The sequence below is a fragment of the Peromyscus maniculatus genome, chromosome 3, assembly GCF_049852395.1.
Source record: "Peromyscus maniculatus bairdii isolate BWxNUB_F1_BW_parent chromosome 3, HU_Pman_BW_mat_3.1, whole genome shotgun sequence".
Taxonomy (NCBI): Eukaryota; Metazoa; Chordata; class Mammalia; order Rodentia; family Cricetidae; genus Peromyscus; species Peromyscus maniculatus.
In genome coordinates, this window is record NC_134854.1 from 143,436,943 (window position 1) to 143,455,223 (window position 18,281).

Consider the following 18,281-nt stretch of genomic DNA (forward strand, 5'->3'; position numbering starts at 1 on the left):
TTAAAACTTGATGTAGAGGGCTGGAAAGCTGGTTCAGTGGTTAAGAGCACTTGTTGCTTTTGCAGAAGACCTGGATTTAGTTTCCAGCACCCACATGGTAGTTCACACTCATCCATAACTCCAATTTCAGGGGATCCAACACTAACGTCTGAGGTACCAGGCACATATATGTTATACATACATACATGCAGGCAAAGCACTCATACATAAAATAAATGTAAAAATTTTTTTAGCTGATGTAGAATTTCTATAAATAAAATTAGGTCCCAGTCAGGCCCTAGTTTCAAACAGTAAAACTGACTAGAGCTCTTTTAGATGGAAAAGTGCTGAGTGCAGAGTGAGTTAGCCTGGCGGTGGTGGTGCACACCTTTAATCCCAGCACTCGGGAGGCAGAGGCAGGAGGATCTCTGGGAGTTTGAGGACAGCCTGGGCTACAGAGTGAGTTCCAGGACAGCCAGGGCTACACAGAGAAACCCTGTCTTGAAAAAACAAAACAGCAACCCACACCCCCAAAAAAGAAGAGACTCACAAATTGCACATACCTCACAAAAAGTAAAAAATAATTTTAGCTGGGCATGGGGACAGCTGCCTGTAATCCCAGTACTTGACTACATAGGGAGTTCTAGGCCAGCCTGGGCTACATGAGCTATTGTCTTAAAACCCCCAATAAATAACAAGTTGCACATACAACTGCCCCTCTTACTCAGACTAGCTATATGTATGATAGAAAAGAGAGCTGATAGGTAGCATCTCCAGGAATGTAGCATGGGTCTAGCTAGTATATTGAGATTTACTTTTTTTTAAGATAGGGTTTCTCTTTATAACAGCTCTGGCTGTCCTGTAGCCCAGGCTGGCCTCGAAATCACAGAGATCCACCTGCCTCTGCCTCCCAAGTGCTGGGATTAAAGGCCTAGGCTGTGAGATTTGTTATGAAAAGAAATGAGAAAACATATTCAGGGATGGAGTTCAGGATGTCTCCTGTGTGTTTGCCACATGTGTGGGAATAATAAGGAAGAGCCAGTGCGGTGGCTCAGTGGTAAGTGTGCTTGCCGTGCAGGCCTGGGACCTGAACTTGATTTCCAGAACCATGTAGGGGGAAGGAGAGAACGGACTCCCTCCACAGAGTGTCCTCTGACCTCCACATGTGCACCATGGCAGGTGTGGCCACCTCTAAGACAGTACAAAAGCAAATCAATAGAAAAGGAAAAAAAACGAGAAAAGGAAAATTTACCTTTTATTTGAATAGTTAAGTTACTGTTTGTCTAGAAATTAAAGTTACTTTTTTAAAGATATTTGGAAAGAAAACTGTTGAGCCATTTACTTTGGGAGTTAGGTGAGTAATTGGGAATCAATGGGGAAATTGATTGGTTTGTAATCAATTTTAAACTGAAAGAAACCTTTTGTTTTTAGATTCCCAACATCCTTAAATAGACCTCTTTGGAGCTTCTTCAGCCAGTTCAATGGCGTCCTCTACTACTGTGCCTCTAGGATTTCACTATGAAACAAAGTATGTCGTTCTCAGCTACTTGGGACTTCTCTCTCAGGAGAAACAAGAAGGTCCCTCACCCCAAGGTACTGTCTTTGGTTTACGGTGGTTATGTTGGCTCATGATAAGGACTTGATCCATGGAAGTATTTGCATCTAAGAATTAGTATGGGTTAGACAAGCAGTATTAATACAGAGAATGACCGCCCCCCACTCCTGTCCCCTTCCTAGTTGCAGCTTCTTTTAATGGTGTTTGTTTTGTAATGTTTTGATTGTGATTGTTTCATTTTAAAACTTTTTAAAAAAATAATTTATTTAAATTTATTTTATGTGTGTTGGTGTGAAGGTGCCTTGAACTCATAGAGATCCTCCTACCTCTGCCTCCCGAGTGCTGGGATTAAAGGCGGGCACCCACCACCGCCCAGCAAGACAGGGTTTCTTTGTAGCTTTAGATCCTGTCCTGGAACTTGATCTGTAGACCAGACTGGCCTTGAACTCACAGAGATCCGCCTGTCTCTGCTTCCTGAGTGCTGGGATTAAAGGCTGCCATAGCAACTCTTATAAGAGAAAGCATTTAATTGGGCATGGCTTACAGTTTAAGAGTTTTGTCCATTATCATCATGGCGGGACATGGCAGTGTGCAGGCAGACATGGTGCTGGAGAAGGAGCTGAGAGTCCTACATCATGATTCACAGGCAGCAGAAGGAACTCTGTGTCACACTGGGCATAGCTTGAGCATACAAGACCTCAAAGCTCACCCACACAGTAACACACTTTCAGCAAGGCCACACCTCCTAATAATAACACTCCCTATGAGGCCCATTTTCTTTCAGACCATCCAGTAAGCATCTTTACATATGTAGTCATTTTATCAGACTGTTAGAGGCAGGGTCTGGCCTGTTCTGAAACTTGTTATGTAGACCAGGCTACTCTTTCATTCAGATCAGCCCTTCTGCCTCTGTCTCCCAAGTGCTGGGAATGTAAGCATGTGCCATCACATTTGGTCTGGCTTCTTTAGTCCCCTCCCACCCCCCTTTTCTTTTAAAGATTTATGGGTATGAGTGTTTTATTTGAATGCATGTGTGTGTACCATGTGCATGCTTGGTGCATGTGGATGTCAGAAGAGGGCAATGGATCTCCTGGAGCTAGAGTTATGGATGGTTGTGAGCTACTATATGGGTACTGGAAATGGAACCTAGATCCTCTATAAGAGCAACACATGCTATTAACATGTGTGGGTGTGTGCAAATGTGTAAACACTTGTGGAGGTCAGGGGACAATATTTTTGGCATTTAATTCTCTCCTCCCACCTTTTTTTGTAACGGGTCTCACTGTGTATCCTTGGCAGAACTGGAACTCAGTATGTAGACCATGCTGGTCTTGAACTTACAGACTATACACTTGCCTCTGTCTCTTGAGATCTGGAATTCAGTGTGTTTGCAACCAAATACCTGGTCCTGTTTTTGTTTGTTTGTTTGTAAAGGTCTTGTGTAGAACAGACCGGTCCTAACCTAGTGGTATATATCTATAATCCCAGCACTTGGGAGGTGGGGGCAGGAGGACCAGGAATCCGAGTCCAGTTTTGTCTGCATGTAGAGAATTCAAGGCCAGTCTGAGTTACATGAGACCCTGTCAACAAGACACTTGAGAAATGGCTCAGTAGGTGAAAGGCGCTTGCCAGAAAGCCTGATGATCCAAGTTCATCCTTGGAACCCACAGGTAGAAGGAGAACCAGTGTCTAAGTGTCCTTTACACTTCAGGCATGTGACATGTTGTGTCTACATACATGCACACTAAATTTAAAAAAATATTTTAATTGACTGTTGAATATTAAATTTATATAAAAGTTCAGATGTCTGATAGACTCTTATTTTCAGTATAATTCTTTGTATCAGTATAATGTTGTATGTATCCATCTTTATTTAAAATTTATTACATTTATTTATGGTGTGTATGTGTGTCTGTGTGAGAGAAAGTCAGAGGACAGCTTGTAGGAGTTCATTCTCTCCTGCTTCCACGAGCACGGGGGTGAGACTCAGGTTGTTGTCATGGACAGAGTGGATTTGCTGTTAAGGTTATTTTGGGGCTAGCAGGATGGCTCAGAGCGTGAAGATGCTAGTTCTGCAAGTCTGGCGACCTGAGGACTGACCTCTGAGAAAAGTTCCCTTCTGCGTGTGAGCTGAGGTGTGCACGTGCACACCTACACACGTGCTCACACACAGTAAGCAATAAAACCTATTTAACAAGGAAAAATATCAAAAGTAACCTAAACCTGTCTTGTCTTGCCCTTGTCGCCACCCCTTCTCTTTCTCGGTCTCTCCTTTTTTCTGAGACAAGGTTTCTCCATGTAGCCCTGGCTGGTGTGGGACTGTGTAGACCAGGCTGGCCTCCATCTCACAAAGATCCACCTGGTTCTGGCTCTGGAATGCTGGGATGAAAGGCCCAGGTCCTCACTTCCCGACTCTCTCGGTACTTTAAGACTTCCTGAGTCCTACTGGAGTGCTGCAGTTGTGGGTAGACTGCCGGCCGGCGCATTGGAGTTTACAGGTCCCACCTACTGAATGACACACAGGTGGTCGGAAGTGCCAGGGCTGTCTATCAGGTGATTCTCAGAGGAGGAGATTTGCTTCCTTCTGCCTTTGCCTTCCACCTCCTAGGATCGCATGCATTCGTCACCACATATGGCCTGTGTTCTCGTTTTTTACTTGGATCAAAATAGTGCTTTTTTTTCCTTCAGATTTCTCTCTTCTGTGTCACTTAGAGGTGTGCTAACTAATCTCCAAGTACTCAGGGATTTTATTTTCATTAGTCTTTTTAATTACTGAGTCCTAGTTTAATTCTACTGTGGTCTGATTAAATGCAGCATGATTTAATTAACATCATAAATCATTCTTCTTGCTTGGCTCCTGACTGAACCACTTTGAAGTTGTTTTTCTTTCCTGTTTTTTTTTTTTTTTTGGTTTTTCGAGACAGGGTTCCTTTATATTTTTCTTTTTGAAGAATTGATGCTGGTATTGAATTAGCTATTGTAAATATTCAAATTTTTCTTACCAATGATTCTGTGTAAATTGAGAGTATTTTGATGAGTTTTTATAGTTTGGTGATACTTTTGATTTTTCTATTATTTCAGGATTGTAAAGACTATACTTTGCCTTCTTCTGATAACAAAATAATCTATACCATTGTGCCTTAAAGCCAGAATATTCAAACTCCTTTTCTTCCTCTTTCCCGTCTGACACATTGGTATTTACAGGTGAAATAAAGGGCAGGTTGTGGTCTCTTAGCTGGCATGTAGCTGAATGCTGTGTGGCCAGAGCAGTCTCTGCAGTCTGTGATGGGCAGCCGTGGGAAGCCAGAAAACACAGGAAGTCTGGCTTGCAGCTGTCAGCTCTGCTGGCCCAGACAGTCCTGGGCTGCACATGCATGAGTGTGGCTGTGTTCCAGTTCAGTTTTACTTTGGGCCCTGAATTTCCTGTTCATTTGTTTGTTCTTCTTTCCTTTCCTTTTGGTAGTACTGAGACTGAACCCATGATGTTAGGAACAAACAAATACTAAAATGACAGCTGCAGCCCCCCCCCCCCTTCCACCTGTCTGGTAAGACAGAAGTCAGGTGTGTTGGCCAGGGCCTCATCATTTTGTGAAGCTCTTCTGTTAACTTCTTTTTCTAGATTCTTGCTATTCCCACCTTCATAGCTGGTTTTGTAAACATGCCCCAATTTTTTGTTTTTAAAATTTAACCTCCTCCTGGGGGCTGGAGAGATGGCTCAGCAGTTAAGAGCACTGGCTGTTCTTTCAGATCCAGGTTCAATTCCCAGCAGCCACATGGCAGCTCACAGCTGTCTTTAACTCCAGTTCCAGGGGATTCGACACCTTTACACAGACATGTTTCCGGACAAAACACTGGTGCACTTAAAATAAAATAAAATACATTAAATTATTTAAAAAATTTACCCCCTCCTTTCCTTCCTTCTTCCTTCCTTCCTTTCTTTATTTGAAGACAGAATTGTAGCCCAGTTTGTCCCTTAAGTAGCTAGAATCACAAGTATATACCATTAGCCTCTATTTTTGCAGTAAAAGCAAACAAACCAAAGACAAAAAAAAAAAAAAAAAAAAAAAAAACATAAACAAAAAAAAAACCAAAACCAAAACCCAAAAAAAACCACAAAAACCAAAAAAAAACAAAAACAAAATACTTGCTACCCAGGCTTGAAACATGAATAATTTTTAAAGTCTTTTTTGTTTGTTTTGAGATAGGATCTCTCTCTGTTGTCCTGGCTGTCTTAGAACTATTATGTAGGCCATACTGGCCTCTAACTCTGAGATCTGTCTGCCTCCGCTTCCCAAGTACTAGGATTAAAGGTGTGTGCCTCAAGGCCTGGCCATTCTGTAGTTCTTGTCCCCTGCCCCTCAGGGTTTCTCTGTGTAGCCCTGGCTGTTCTGGAACTTCCTCTGAAGACCCAGCTGGCCTCGAACTCGGTGATCTGCCTGCCTCTGCCTACCAAGTGCTGATATTAAAGGCATGTATCACCACCACCCATCCTTTTTTTTTTTAAAAAATAATTTATTTAACATGCATTGGTGTGAAGGTGTCAGATCCCTTGGAACTGGAGTTACAGACAGTTGTGAGCTGACATATGGGTGCTGGGAATTGAACCCTGGTCCTCTGGAAGAGCAGTCAGTGCTCTTAACCGCTGAGCCATCTCTCCAGGCCTCCCAGCCCTTTTTTTTTTAAAAAAATAAAAATTTTAAAACATTATGTGTGTTGGTCTTTTGCCTGCATGTATATTTGAGTGGGTAGGAAAAAAGAGAAAACATGGATTACTGAAAGTCAAGGTAGTACTGGCCAGGACACACATAATGGTATCAGATTGCAGGAACTAAGGAAAGCTCTTTGTAGTGTAATCTAACTGCCTGTAACATGCAAAGTACATTGATTGTAACCTGTAAGCCAGCCGGAGAGTTGGCTGTAAGACCCTGTGAGTTCAAGGCCAGCCTGGTCTACAGAGCAAGATCTAGGACAGGCACCAAAACTACACGGAGAAACACTGTCTCGAAAAAACAAACAAACAAAACAAACAAACAAAAAGCAAGTAACCTGTAGCCAAATGAACCCCTTTCTCCTCAACTTGCTTTTGGTCATAGTGTTTTGTTATAGCAATAGAAAGCCTAAGACAGGATCTAGTTCTCTGTCTTCCTTGGTCCCTGCTACACATAGAATATATCCACACACACACATACACATAAATAAAAAAATATAAAATTCAATCTAAAGACTAAGCACGAAGGCTAGTGTGTTGGTAGGCATCATTAATCTCAACACTCAAGAAGACAAGGCCTGGGGCTGGAGAGATGGCTTAGTGGTTAAGAGCACTGACTGCTTTTATAGGGGACCCAGGTACCCACATGGCAGCTTACAATTGTCTCCAACTCCAGTCTCAGGGGATCTGCCACCTTCTCTGGCCTCCTCGGGCACAGGCATACATGTGGTACACAGACATAGACACACACACACACACACACAGTCAAAATATATATATATATATATAAAATATATGTACAGTCAAAACATCCATGCACATAAAAATAAGTAAATTAAAAAAAGAAGTTGCGGTCTGAAGATGAGGAGTTAAGACCAGGCTTGGCCAGGCTGGCCTGTTTGGACTGTCTGAAAACAGAGCAGGACTAGAAAGATGGCTGAGTGGAGAAGAGCATGTGCTGTTCTTGCAGAGGACCTGAGTTCCTAGTACCCATGTGAGGTGACTCACAACCACTTGTACTCTACCCTAGGGGATAATCCAGCACCTCTGGCCTCCACATGTGTGCTGTGGCATACATACTAGTGTACACATAACATGTGCACATACAGATAAACACACCCTAATAATAAAATTTAAAAATTTTTGGTGGTTTGTAGGTGAGTTTTTTTGTCGGGACTGCCTGTCCCCTCTGTCCCACCAGCTGGCTCCCAAATAACCACAGAGACTTAATATTAATTATAAAGGCTCTGCTGATGGCTTAGGCTTGTTATTAACTAGCTCCTACAACTTAAATTAACCCATATTTCTTATCTAAGTTCTGCCATGTGGCTCATGGCTTGTTACCTCATTTCTTTACGTGTCCTGCTTCCTCTTTGTCTAGTTCACGACCCTTGAGACTCTGCCCTTTTTCCCAGCATCCTCCTAGTCTGGCTCTCCCACCCAATCACTTCTTGCCCAGCTATAGGCCAGTCAACTCTTTTATTAACCCATGAGAGTAATCATATTTACAGTGTATACAGATTATTCCATAACAGTGGTTATCCTTAATATTGGTTTTCTTGTAAGCTTAAGTATAATTTATGTATACATGAGTACAAGCAATGGTAGCAAACTCTTTTTTTTTAAATGGCAGTGGATCCCAGTAGTAGGGATCAAATCCAGGACTTTGCTATGCTAGTAAATACTTTACCACTGAGCTTCATCTCTGGCCTTGGGAAGCTATATTTTGGGGGGCAAGGAGTGGAGTTGGAGGCAGAGTCTTACTGTGCAGTGCAGCTGGCCTCAAGCTGGTGACTCTGGCCAGCCTTCTGTGGGCTGCGATTACAGACTTGTGTTGCCAAGTAGGGCCTAGGGTGGCCTTCCTAAAGGACAGCACGCGCTTCCTACTGCTGTCTCGTTACCCTCTTTGTTCCCTGGAATGTGATGCAGAACTCACTCCTGTGTCATCTTCTGTGGACAGAATTTATTATAGCACCAATTAGGGTTTGATTTCAAGTTTGGGGAGCAATAAATGTGAGAAGTGGCTAAGTAAGGTGGTTCTGTTCATGACTGAGGATTTTCTGTCACATTACATGTTTTTCATTATTTCCTACATGAGTCCTATTCTGGGCGCAGACTTTTCCGTGACTGGCTAATTCTTCCACACTTTTTCTAAACTAGTTAAGTCTTCTGTACTGTGCTAGTTTGTGTTGATTCACGTTTTCTTTTCCTTCTTTCTCTTTTTCTTTGGTTTTTCTCATGTAGCTTGCCTACCTCTGATCAAGACTGGGATTACCGTGCTTGGTTTGAGTTATATATTTTGTCTAGTTAAAATCCTGGCTTGCATATTTTATGCCAAGTGATAATTTTTGTTTTATTCAACCTGCCATATATTAACATAGACCATATTGTTTCTGTGGTCATTCATACATGTAGCAGGAATCTTAAAGAGTCTTATTAATAAAATCAAACCTGTGGCCAGCTATTGGGGTGAATGCTGGAAGGTCAGAGAAGCAGAACAAGCCACAGCTAACCTCACAATACCACCACATTTCCCCTTTTTTGTCTAAATTTAAAAAAGCTTATAACTAATACAAGAAAAATTATATCCAATAGGTACATACAATATATACTGTGAAGATTACTAGAGTCCATTAACATTTGACAGATTCAGACAAAAACTCCATTTATATATAACAATGTCCAGTCCAGTAACATTTGACAAATTCAGACAAAAAATTTTCATTACTTATCTTATTTAAAACAAGTAGTTCCTTTTTAAAAGTATTTTTTTCATAATAGATTCAGTGATCTACCTTTTGTCATTTTTACATCTTCCTCTTTTTCTTTTTAGTGTAGATTCAGTGATCTACCCATTTATCCTATTATTTCTTTATCTTTTTTCTCAGAGTAGATTCAATCTACTTCATATTTATATTCTTTTTTCTTTTTCTTTCTTTTTTTTTTTAAACAAAACCTCTGAATCTAATCTCCTTGTTCAGCTTTTTTTCTTGACCATTAACAATTAACAACTTGTAATCAACCATTGTAAACAATGACAATATCCAAAACTCATTAAATGACCAAAAACTACCCACCCCACTTCTTGGGCATGTGGGCGTCTTTCTTAAAATTACTTCCTGCTTTCTAGGGGCAAAGACATCTTTAAGGCATCCTGAAAAGAAAATTTTTGGGTTAATTGTCAAGTCCTGAGCAGTTTGTAGTCCAAAGCACATCTTTTTGTGGTGTTAATCAGCTAATTGGCTTTACCATAGTCCATGTGGAATCATTGTGGGATCCTGTCATCTTTTTGAAGATTTCAAAGTCACTGTTAGGCGTGGTCATGGTTCCCTGCAGATTTTTTTTTTTTTTTTGGTGCCTCCTCTGTGGTTTGGAGCAAACACAGTCAGATAAATGTTTTTCTCTCGGAACCATGAACGTTCTTCCCTAGAAGAGAAAATCTTCCCAGCCATTTCTCCCCACCATTTGTCTTGCCAAACTTTTCCAAACTGACCTTTGCCAATGTTTTCTTGTAACACGATGGTCCTGGCAATTCTTCCCTGAACAAACAGCAGTAAACCCTTTGTCCCAGGTAGCAGCATCACCGCAGTCACCAACATGATGAGAAGCAGCCTGCAACTCGGAGCAGCAGCCGCTGCCTCCATGGTCCCACCACCGTTTGTGGCTAGGTCGAAGCTTCTCTTTAGCAAGCCTCCTAGGCCGCCCTCAAACTCGGGGTCCTCCTGCCTCTGCCTCCTTCAGCAAATCCAACCAGCATGTGCCACCACAACCAGCCAAGTGTAGCTCAGGCCTGAGCTGGGGCCCACAAGGCCATAGGCAAGTAGCTTTTTCATGAATTCATATCACGAACATTGGGAGCCAGATGTAGCAGGGATCTTAAAGAGTCTTATTAATAAGATCAAACCTGTGGCCAGTTATTGGGGTGAATACTGGAAGGTCAGAGAAGCAGAATAAGCCACAGCTACCTCACCTGGCTAATTTCTCAGCTGGTCTTGTTTCCTCAGACTGGATGCCTCTGAGTCCTTATCCAGAATGAATCTCAGCTGAACTGTTGCTAGAAGCCTGAAAGCTTAACCAGCCAAATGCTTCTAGTTTCTGGTCTTCACGCCTTATATACCTTTCTGCCTTCTACTACCACTCCCTGGGATTAAAGGCGTGTGTCACCACGGTTGGCTGTATCCTTGAACAGATGGATTTCTGCCTCTGGAATGCTAGGATTAAAGGTGTGAGTGCCACCATTTTCTAGCCTTTGTATCTAGTGGCTGTTTTGTCTCTGACCCCAGATAAGTTTATTAGGGTGCACAATATATATTTTGGGGAACACAATACCACCACACATACAGATTTAATAAGGAGGTATTTCTATTTCTTCGTGTGTGTGTGTGTGTGTGTGTGTGTGTGTGTGTGTGTGTGTGTGTTTGTGTGTGTGTGTGTTACTGCAGGTTGAACCCAGGGCCTCATGGATGTTAATTATATGTCCTACTTCAGAGCTATAGCCCCAGCTTCCTAGAGTTCTTTTTTGGAAGGATAGTTACACTGTCAACAGTAGTGTGGCAGTAAAATACATTTGTATATAATAACTGGTTTATTATTCCTTCTTAAATTGTTAGTGCCTGCTAACAGTTTTTCTAATTTTCTACGAATTTGACTCTTTTAGGTACTTCCTATAAAGTTTTAGTCATTTTGTAATTGGTGTTTGATATTGTGGCATGTGTAAATCTCTTTCTTAAGGCTGAATATATGTAGATACCACATTTTGTTTATCCATTCATCTGTTTCTGGAGATTTGAGTTTTCCTATATCTTGGCTATTGTAATTCTACCTTGAACATGGATGCACAAATATCTGCTTTGAATTCTTTTTGTTCTTTTGAGAGTAGGTCTCGTGTAGCCCAGGCAGGCTAGCCTTTAACTCTCCATGTAGCTGAGGATGGCCTTGAAGTCCTCCTGCGGCTTCTACCTCCTGTTGGAGTTATAGGTGTATATCACCATGCCTGGCTTATGGGATACCAGGAATGGAACCCAGGGCTTTATGCATGCCAGGCAAATATTCAACCAACTAAGCCACATCCTGGCTCTTGCTTTGAATTCTGTCTGGCATATATCCAGATGTAGGATTGTTTTGTCATATGTAATTCTCTATTTAAATTGTATTTATTTATTTAGGGATTTTGAAGTGGGGTCTCAATAGTCCAGGTTGGTCTGGAACTCACTGTATAGCCTAATTTAGCCTCAAACTCATAGCAGTCCTTTTAAGATTATTATCTAAGTGTAAACCACTGTACTTGGGGTGTGTGTGTGTGTGTGTGTGGTGTGCATATGGAGGTCACAGGACAACTTTCTGGTTCTCTCCATTTTCGTGTGGGTTCTGAGAATTTAAACTCAGGTCACCAGGCTTGTGCAGCAAGCGTCTTTACCTGCTAATCATCTCATAGGCCCCTAGCCACAGCCCTTGTGGTTGGTTTTAATCTGTGCTTGTGTAGTGTCTAATGATGGTGAGCATACTGTTCTGTGCTTACTGGCTATTTGTGTATTTGGAGAAATACCTGTTTCCTATTTGTATTAGTCAGGGTTCTCTAAAGTCACTGAACTTGTGTCTGAGCTGGTCTTCTGTAGATGCTGGAATCCCAGAGAAGTCGGCTCCAGTGACAGTGAAGGAATGGATGTGCTGACAAGACAAAGGCCAGCAGGAGGCAAAGAACAGACCCTTCCTTCTTCCTTTGCCCTTACCTAGGCTTCCAGCAGAAGGTGTGGCCCAGATTAAAGGTGCCTTCCAGTCTCCAGGTCTGGATTAAAGACTGTGTCTTCCTGCCTCAAGGTCTGGGTTAAAGGCATGTTGTCTTCCAGCCTCAAGATCCAGATCACAAATGTGCCCTCCATTTCTGGATTATAGCTCATTCCAGATATATTCAAGTTGACAACCAAGAATAGCTATCATACTATCCTTTTTCCATTTTTGAGTAGATTATTTATCTTTTTATCTTTGAGCTTCAGAGATTCTTTATATGTTCTGGATTCCAAACTTTTAGCAGATATGTTGTTCTGGTTACTTTCTTCCATTTCATGATTTGTTCTTTTTATTTTCATGGTTTACTTCCTGCTAATAAATTTTCATTTTGATGAGGTTCAGTCTTTGTTTTCTTTGATTTCTTGTGCTTATGATGTTACTTCAGAAAGCATTGCCTAGAGTTTCGTAGCTTTTTCTCTTAAATTTAGGTCTCTGGTTGACTTTTTGTGTAATTTGTGTGTGTGTGTGTGTGTGTGTGTGTGTGTGTGTGTGTGTGTGTGTTTGAAGTAGCAGTTAATTTTATGTTAGAATACCTGATTGTTCTATATCATGTATTGAAAACATTATTCTTTCCTTGAATAGCCTTGATAGCCTTCTCAAAAATCAGTTGACAGGATGAGGTGTGATGCCCACTTGTCATTCCATAACTACGGGCCGGAGAGATGGCTCAGTGGTTAACAGAACCTGGGTTCAATTCCCAAACCCCACATGGCAGTTTACAACTGTCTATAACTCTAGTTCCAGGGGATCTGACACTGTCATACAGACATACATGCAAGCAAAACACCCCAATGTACATAAAACAAAAATAAGTAAATCATTAAAGAAAATTAAAAAACTACAAAATACCAGAGCTCCGTTGATAATAAATGTATATAGTTCTAGTTTTTAATTAAATTCTATATGTTTTATTATAATTATTATAATCTATCTTTTTGTTTCTGAGACAATCTTGTGTAGTCTCTGCCTCTGGACAGTGAGAGTCCAGTACAGGGGACTTCCTGGTGTTACTCTATAACTTACAAAATTGGTAGTTGATGTTAGTTCAGGTTCTTGTTTGTTTTGTTCTGTTTTTTATATTAATTTACTTTGTATTGCTGTGATAAATAAACACCATGACCAAAAGCATCTTGGGGAGGAAAGGGTTTATTTGGCTTATATGTCTGTCATTGAGGGAAGCCAGAGTAGGAACTCTAGTAGGGCAGAAAACCAGAAGTAGGAACTGAAACATCAGCCAAAGAGGAATGCTGCTTACTGGCTTGCTCCTCATGGCTTGCTCAGCCTGTGGGTCTTTTTGTTTGTTGGTTTTGTTTTTGTTTTTGGAGACAAGGTTTCACTGTGTAGTCCTGGCTGTTCTCAGATGACCCTAGTGTATCAAGTTGACAAAAAAACCCAAAACAAACAAACAAGAACAAAAAAACCAGCCCAGGGTCTCACTGTTTTGGTGGCCTGGGACTCACAGGAGATTCACCTGTCTCTGCCTCCCAATACTGAGATTAAAGGAGTGTACCGCCATGCCCAGCCATTTAATTAATTGGTTTATTTATTTGAGACAGTCTCACTATGTAGCTTTTGCTATCCTGGAATTTACTATATAGACTGGATTAGCCTCAAATTCATAGAGATCCTTTTCCCTATTCAGTGCTAGAATTAAATGTATGTACCACCATTCCCAGCCTAAAAAATTATATTTTAGATTTATTTTATATTATGCATCTGAGTGTTTTCCCTGCCTATATGTATGTGTGCTACAGGTATAGTTCGTGCAAGGATCAAAAGAGAGTATCAGAGAGAACTGTAGTCATGAATGGTTGTGAACTACCATGTGGGTGCTGAGAACCAAACCCAGGTCCTCTGCACGAGCAACAAAAAGCCGTTTCCCCCCTCCCTTATAGGTAATTTGATATGTCACAGTTTGGAGATACAGAGTTTACTTCTTTGTGATCTAGCCCATTCAGTTGGTCAAACTGTGTTAGTTGTATTCAATTTGAAAGCTCTGGACAAATTTCATAGCTGGGATATGCTGATTGCAGACTCATGCAACTCCTCATGTGGATTGAAGTAGGCAGACTTCAGTGTGCTCATGTCTGTTTATCTTTGAAATACTTCCCCTGGATTCATTGAACAGGATTTATGCTACATTGACCCTACTGTGTAGTTGTGTGCTTTAGAATGTCTGGGTGGAGAGGATTAATTAGATGAAGATCACTGAATCTGTCTGACTGTGGGGAGCTAGCGAGATAGCCTTTTGTATCCTAACAGCAGTGGCCTTTTTATAGTTGAGGCTTTCCACATGGCTTATTATCAAGTATGACAACTTGTCATGTGTAATCAGCATCATGTCAGTTTCATGAGAACGGCACTCCTCTAATCAGCTGCTTCTGCTTAATCTGGTGGGGTGTGAGGCATATGGTAATGAAGACATTGTCATTTACTGTGTGGGTTGGTGGTGGTGCTAGGGGCTGTGTGGGTCTGTGGATGTTTTGGATGTGCATGTCTTCCAGAAAGAGGTTGATGACAGATGGCATCGCTTATTTCTTATTTGAGAAGAAATTATAATCATATATTCTAGGGTTTAGTAATAAGTCACTTAACAGAATGATATCTCTCTCTCTCTCTCTCTCCATACTGTCCTTGAACCTGTAACAGTTCTGCTTCAATCTCCCAAATGCTGGGATTACAGGCATGAGCCACATGGGAGATCTGTTTTCAAATGCTGTTTCTTCATGGATTGTTGGTGCATGGGCAAATAATGATGGGTTGATTTGCAGACTGTCACTCTAAGGCTAAGCTCTTAGGCCTTGGTTATCGAGTACAATTCTCCTAAGTGTGGCAGCAGTAGCTGAGGTCTGATTCCTATTTCCTTTCTTTGTATTCTCTGTCTCCATCCACTGCCATAAATGAATGATGTGTTTATTACCCAGTATATGTGGTTAGTCAGTTTTCATAGTCTCTTGTAGAAAAATCACTTCTTAATTTCCTTACTTCTTTTAATTTTTGCCATTTTAGTAGCTTCAAAGCAGTAGCAAATAACGTTTTATTTCTCTACATTTATATATGAACTATTATTTTTGTATGTGTAAGTTATAGAAATTCAGTTGAGTTTCTTTTTGTATGAGTCTTTTTCTCAGCGGTTTGTCCTATATACTTATTGAATGCAGTAAGGTTGTATTATGTATTTTTCTGTCCACTGCAATCCTTTACGTCCATACCACAGTAGATAGTCACAGCCACCACACAATCAAGTATTTGTGTTCCTTTTGTCCTGTTTGACATAAGTCTTAGACAAAGAAAGTGTCTCAAAGTATTTGTAATCTTGTCAGAACAAATTGTAAAATCACCAAATATAGTCTAGAGTGCATGTAACTCTTTAACTGTGGTACAGGCTAACTGAGACTAAAAGTCTTCTCCTGATCTCAAGCATCGGTGAGTGTCATGAAGAGTAGCAATATAGCACAGCTGACAGAGTGCTTACCTAGCATGCATAAAACCCTAGGTTCAATCCCCAGCACCACCTAAAACTGAGCATGGTGGCACACACTCAGAAGTTCACAGTCATCCTTTACATAATAGTGAACTTAAGTCCAACCTGGGAAACTTGAGACCCTGTCTCAAAAAACAAACAAAAAACAAAAAACCCAAAGAAAAAAGAATCACTAAAGACTGAAGACATAATGGAGAAACAGACTTAAATTGTTCCAAGTATAGTGTTTTTTTTTTTTTTTTTTTTTTTTTTTGAGCTGAGGATCGAACCCAGGGCCTTGCACTTGCTAGGCAAGCGCTCTACCACTGAGCTAAATCCCCAACCCATGTTTTATTCGTTGAGTTGTGAAGAAACTGGCACTGAATTCATACTGGATTGCTTTTTTTTTTTTTTTTTCCTTTTTTCTTTTTATTGGTTTTTCAAGACAGAGTTTCTTTGTGTAGCTTTGGAGCCTGTCCTGGAACTTGCTCTATAGACCACCTGGCCTCAAACTCATAGAGATCCTCCTGCCTCTGCCTCCTGAGTCCTGGGATTAAAGGTGTGCACCAACACTGCCTGGCCTGGGTTGCTTTTTGAAAAAAACATTCTTTGGTATACATAATTCAGTGTGTCTTAAAAGTATGCACAATGGATCCAGACATCACGGTACCTGCTTGAAATCTCAGCAACCGGAATGTGGGACAGAAAGATCATGAGGTGGATGCCAGCCAGGGCTATTTAGTAAGATCCTGTTTCAACCCCTCCCCTCTCAAAAAAGTGTGAATGGGAGTGAGGAGACAGCAGCTCAGTTAGTAAAGTGCCTACAGTACAACAGGAGAACTTGAGACTGGATCCCCAGCACCCACGTGGTAAAAGCCGGATGCAGTGGCATTGGTCTGTAACCCCAGGACAGGGGAGGCAGAGACAGATGAACCCCTAGAACTCATTAGCTAGCTAGTGTGCTCCAGGTTCAGCAAAGATCCTGTTTCAAAAAATAAGGTGCAGGGGCTGGAGAGATGGCTCAGCAGGTAAGAGCACTGGTTTACTTCCAGAGGACCTGGGTTCAATTCCCAGCACCCATGTGGCAGCTCACAACCACCTGTAACTCTAGCTCTAGGGAACATAGTGTCTTCTTCTGGTCTCCCTGAGCACCAGGCATGCATGTGGTGTACAGAAATTCATTCAGGTAGAACACTCGTACATATAAAAACAAACAAAATAAGGTAGAAAGGAACCTGGGGTTGGCCTCTGTCTTACATGTGTGATTGCATTCATGCTTGTATACCCCCCCACACACACACCATGGAAAAATCCAAGGAATAAAATGAGAAGAAGGAGCACTGTAGATTTCCATGGCGAGAATGACATCAAAGCTGTGTTACGCATATGGTCCTAGATGGTCACACTAGCATTGCTTGGTGAATTTGATTCTTAGTCAAAGCTAAGAACAGAGAGGGACTTACCGTCACTGGGAGCTCTTCAGAGCTGCTTGTTGTTTACTTAGAGCTCTGTTTATTTGCTCCTGAGATAGGCTCTCACTACATATGTAGTCTCCCCGCCTAACCCCCAGACAGGGTTTCCCTGTGTAACCCTGGCTGTCCTGGAACTCACTCCCTAAATCAGCCTGTCCTCAAATTCAGAGATCTGCCTGGCTCTGCCTCCTGAGTGCTGGGATTAAAGGCATGTGCCACTACCGCCTGGCTATGTGTGTAGTCTTGACTGGCCTAGAGTTTGCTATCAGATCAGGCTGGCATCAAAGTTGGCAGCTTTTGCCTCCTAAATGCTGGCTGGGATTATGGGCATAAACCACTATGCCCAGCCTTTCTTAGAGCAAAGATTATCTCAGGACCATAATGCCTGGCTCCCACATTTCTCTTTTGAAGACTGTTGCATGCAGGAAGAAGGGACCTATGCATGCTGATACCGTTCTCTTCCTATCTCCCGATGCATGTTTCTGGAGTCAGAAATGTGCGGAGGCTTCTTTTCTATGTTAGGTTTTACTCAGTACTTAGGCCCACAGACTTCTATTAATTATTGTTTCTCCTTGCTTTTTCTTTTTCTTTCAGTTCTGGGATCAAAGTCAGGTGTTTAAGCAGGTGCTCTTCACTGATCTACTCAGCTTTGTTATTTATTGTTGCAAAAAATACCTTTTAGGCTTGATAATCAAATTTCATTTCTTGTTTTCTGACTTAATACTAATTGTAGATAGTTCTGGTTTTTGGTTTTTGGTTGGTTTTTTGAGATAGGGTACCACTATGTTGCCCAGGCTGGCTTTATACTCCTGATATAAAGTGACCCTCCTGCCCAGTTTCCACATGTGGCTACTGCAACCGTTTATATTCTAATGGTTTATCTGTCCCTCTTTCTAGAGTAACCTCCCTTGATTTCTCTTGTTTGTTTCAGGAGTTCAACTAGAAGCCGTTCCACAGTCTCTGGACCCAGAAGTTTTATTAAAAGTTAAATCTGAGATTGAAGAAGAACTGAAATCCTTGGAGAAAGAAGTCTCTGAAGGTCTGTTCCCTCTTGCTTCCCTGAGCAGCCAGCAGATTCTGTCAGCTGTGGCTATTGTTGATTTAGTTGGTTTTCTCTTTTTTTCTTTTTGTTGTTGTGTTGTTAGTGTTTTCACTTTTGAGATAGGGTTTCACCATGTAACTCTGGCTGGCCCGACACTTGCTATGTAGACAAGGCTGGCCTCCAGCTCCCAGAATCCAACTGCCTCTGCCTCCAGTGTTAGGATTAAAGATGTGTACCACCACATCTGGCAGCAGCTGCCATTGCTGCCTTTTCCT

The 18,281-nt window shown here is 41.5% G+C and overlaps 1 protein-coding gene across 6 annotated transcripts in view; it reads left to right on the forward strand.

Moving 5' to 3' along the window:
- Bcl2l13 (BCL2 like 13) overlaps positions 1 to 18,281 on the forward strand; it is a 60,139-nt gene that overhangs the window by 11,353 nt on the left and 30,505 nt on the right. For 5 of the 6 annotated variants that reach the window (XR_013050128.1, XM_006991586.4, XM_076567842.1 and 2 more), the window contains exons 2-3: positions 1,411 to 1,572; positions 17,896 to 18,003. Coding sequence is in view for 3 of the 6 variants with exons in the window: in XM_006991586.4 (XP_006991648.2) it covers positions 1,461 to 1,572; positions 17,896 to 18,003 (220 nt within the window). In the remaining 3 variants the exon portion in view is untranslated. The remainder of the gene's footprint in view (positions 1 to 1,410; positions 1,573 to 17,895; positions 18,004 to 18,281) is intronic. The other variant, XM_076567839.1, reaches the window with a different exon arrangement.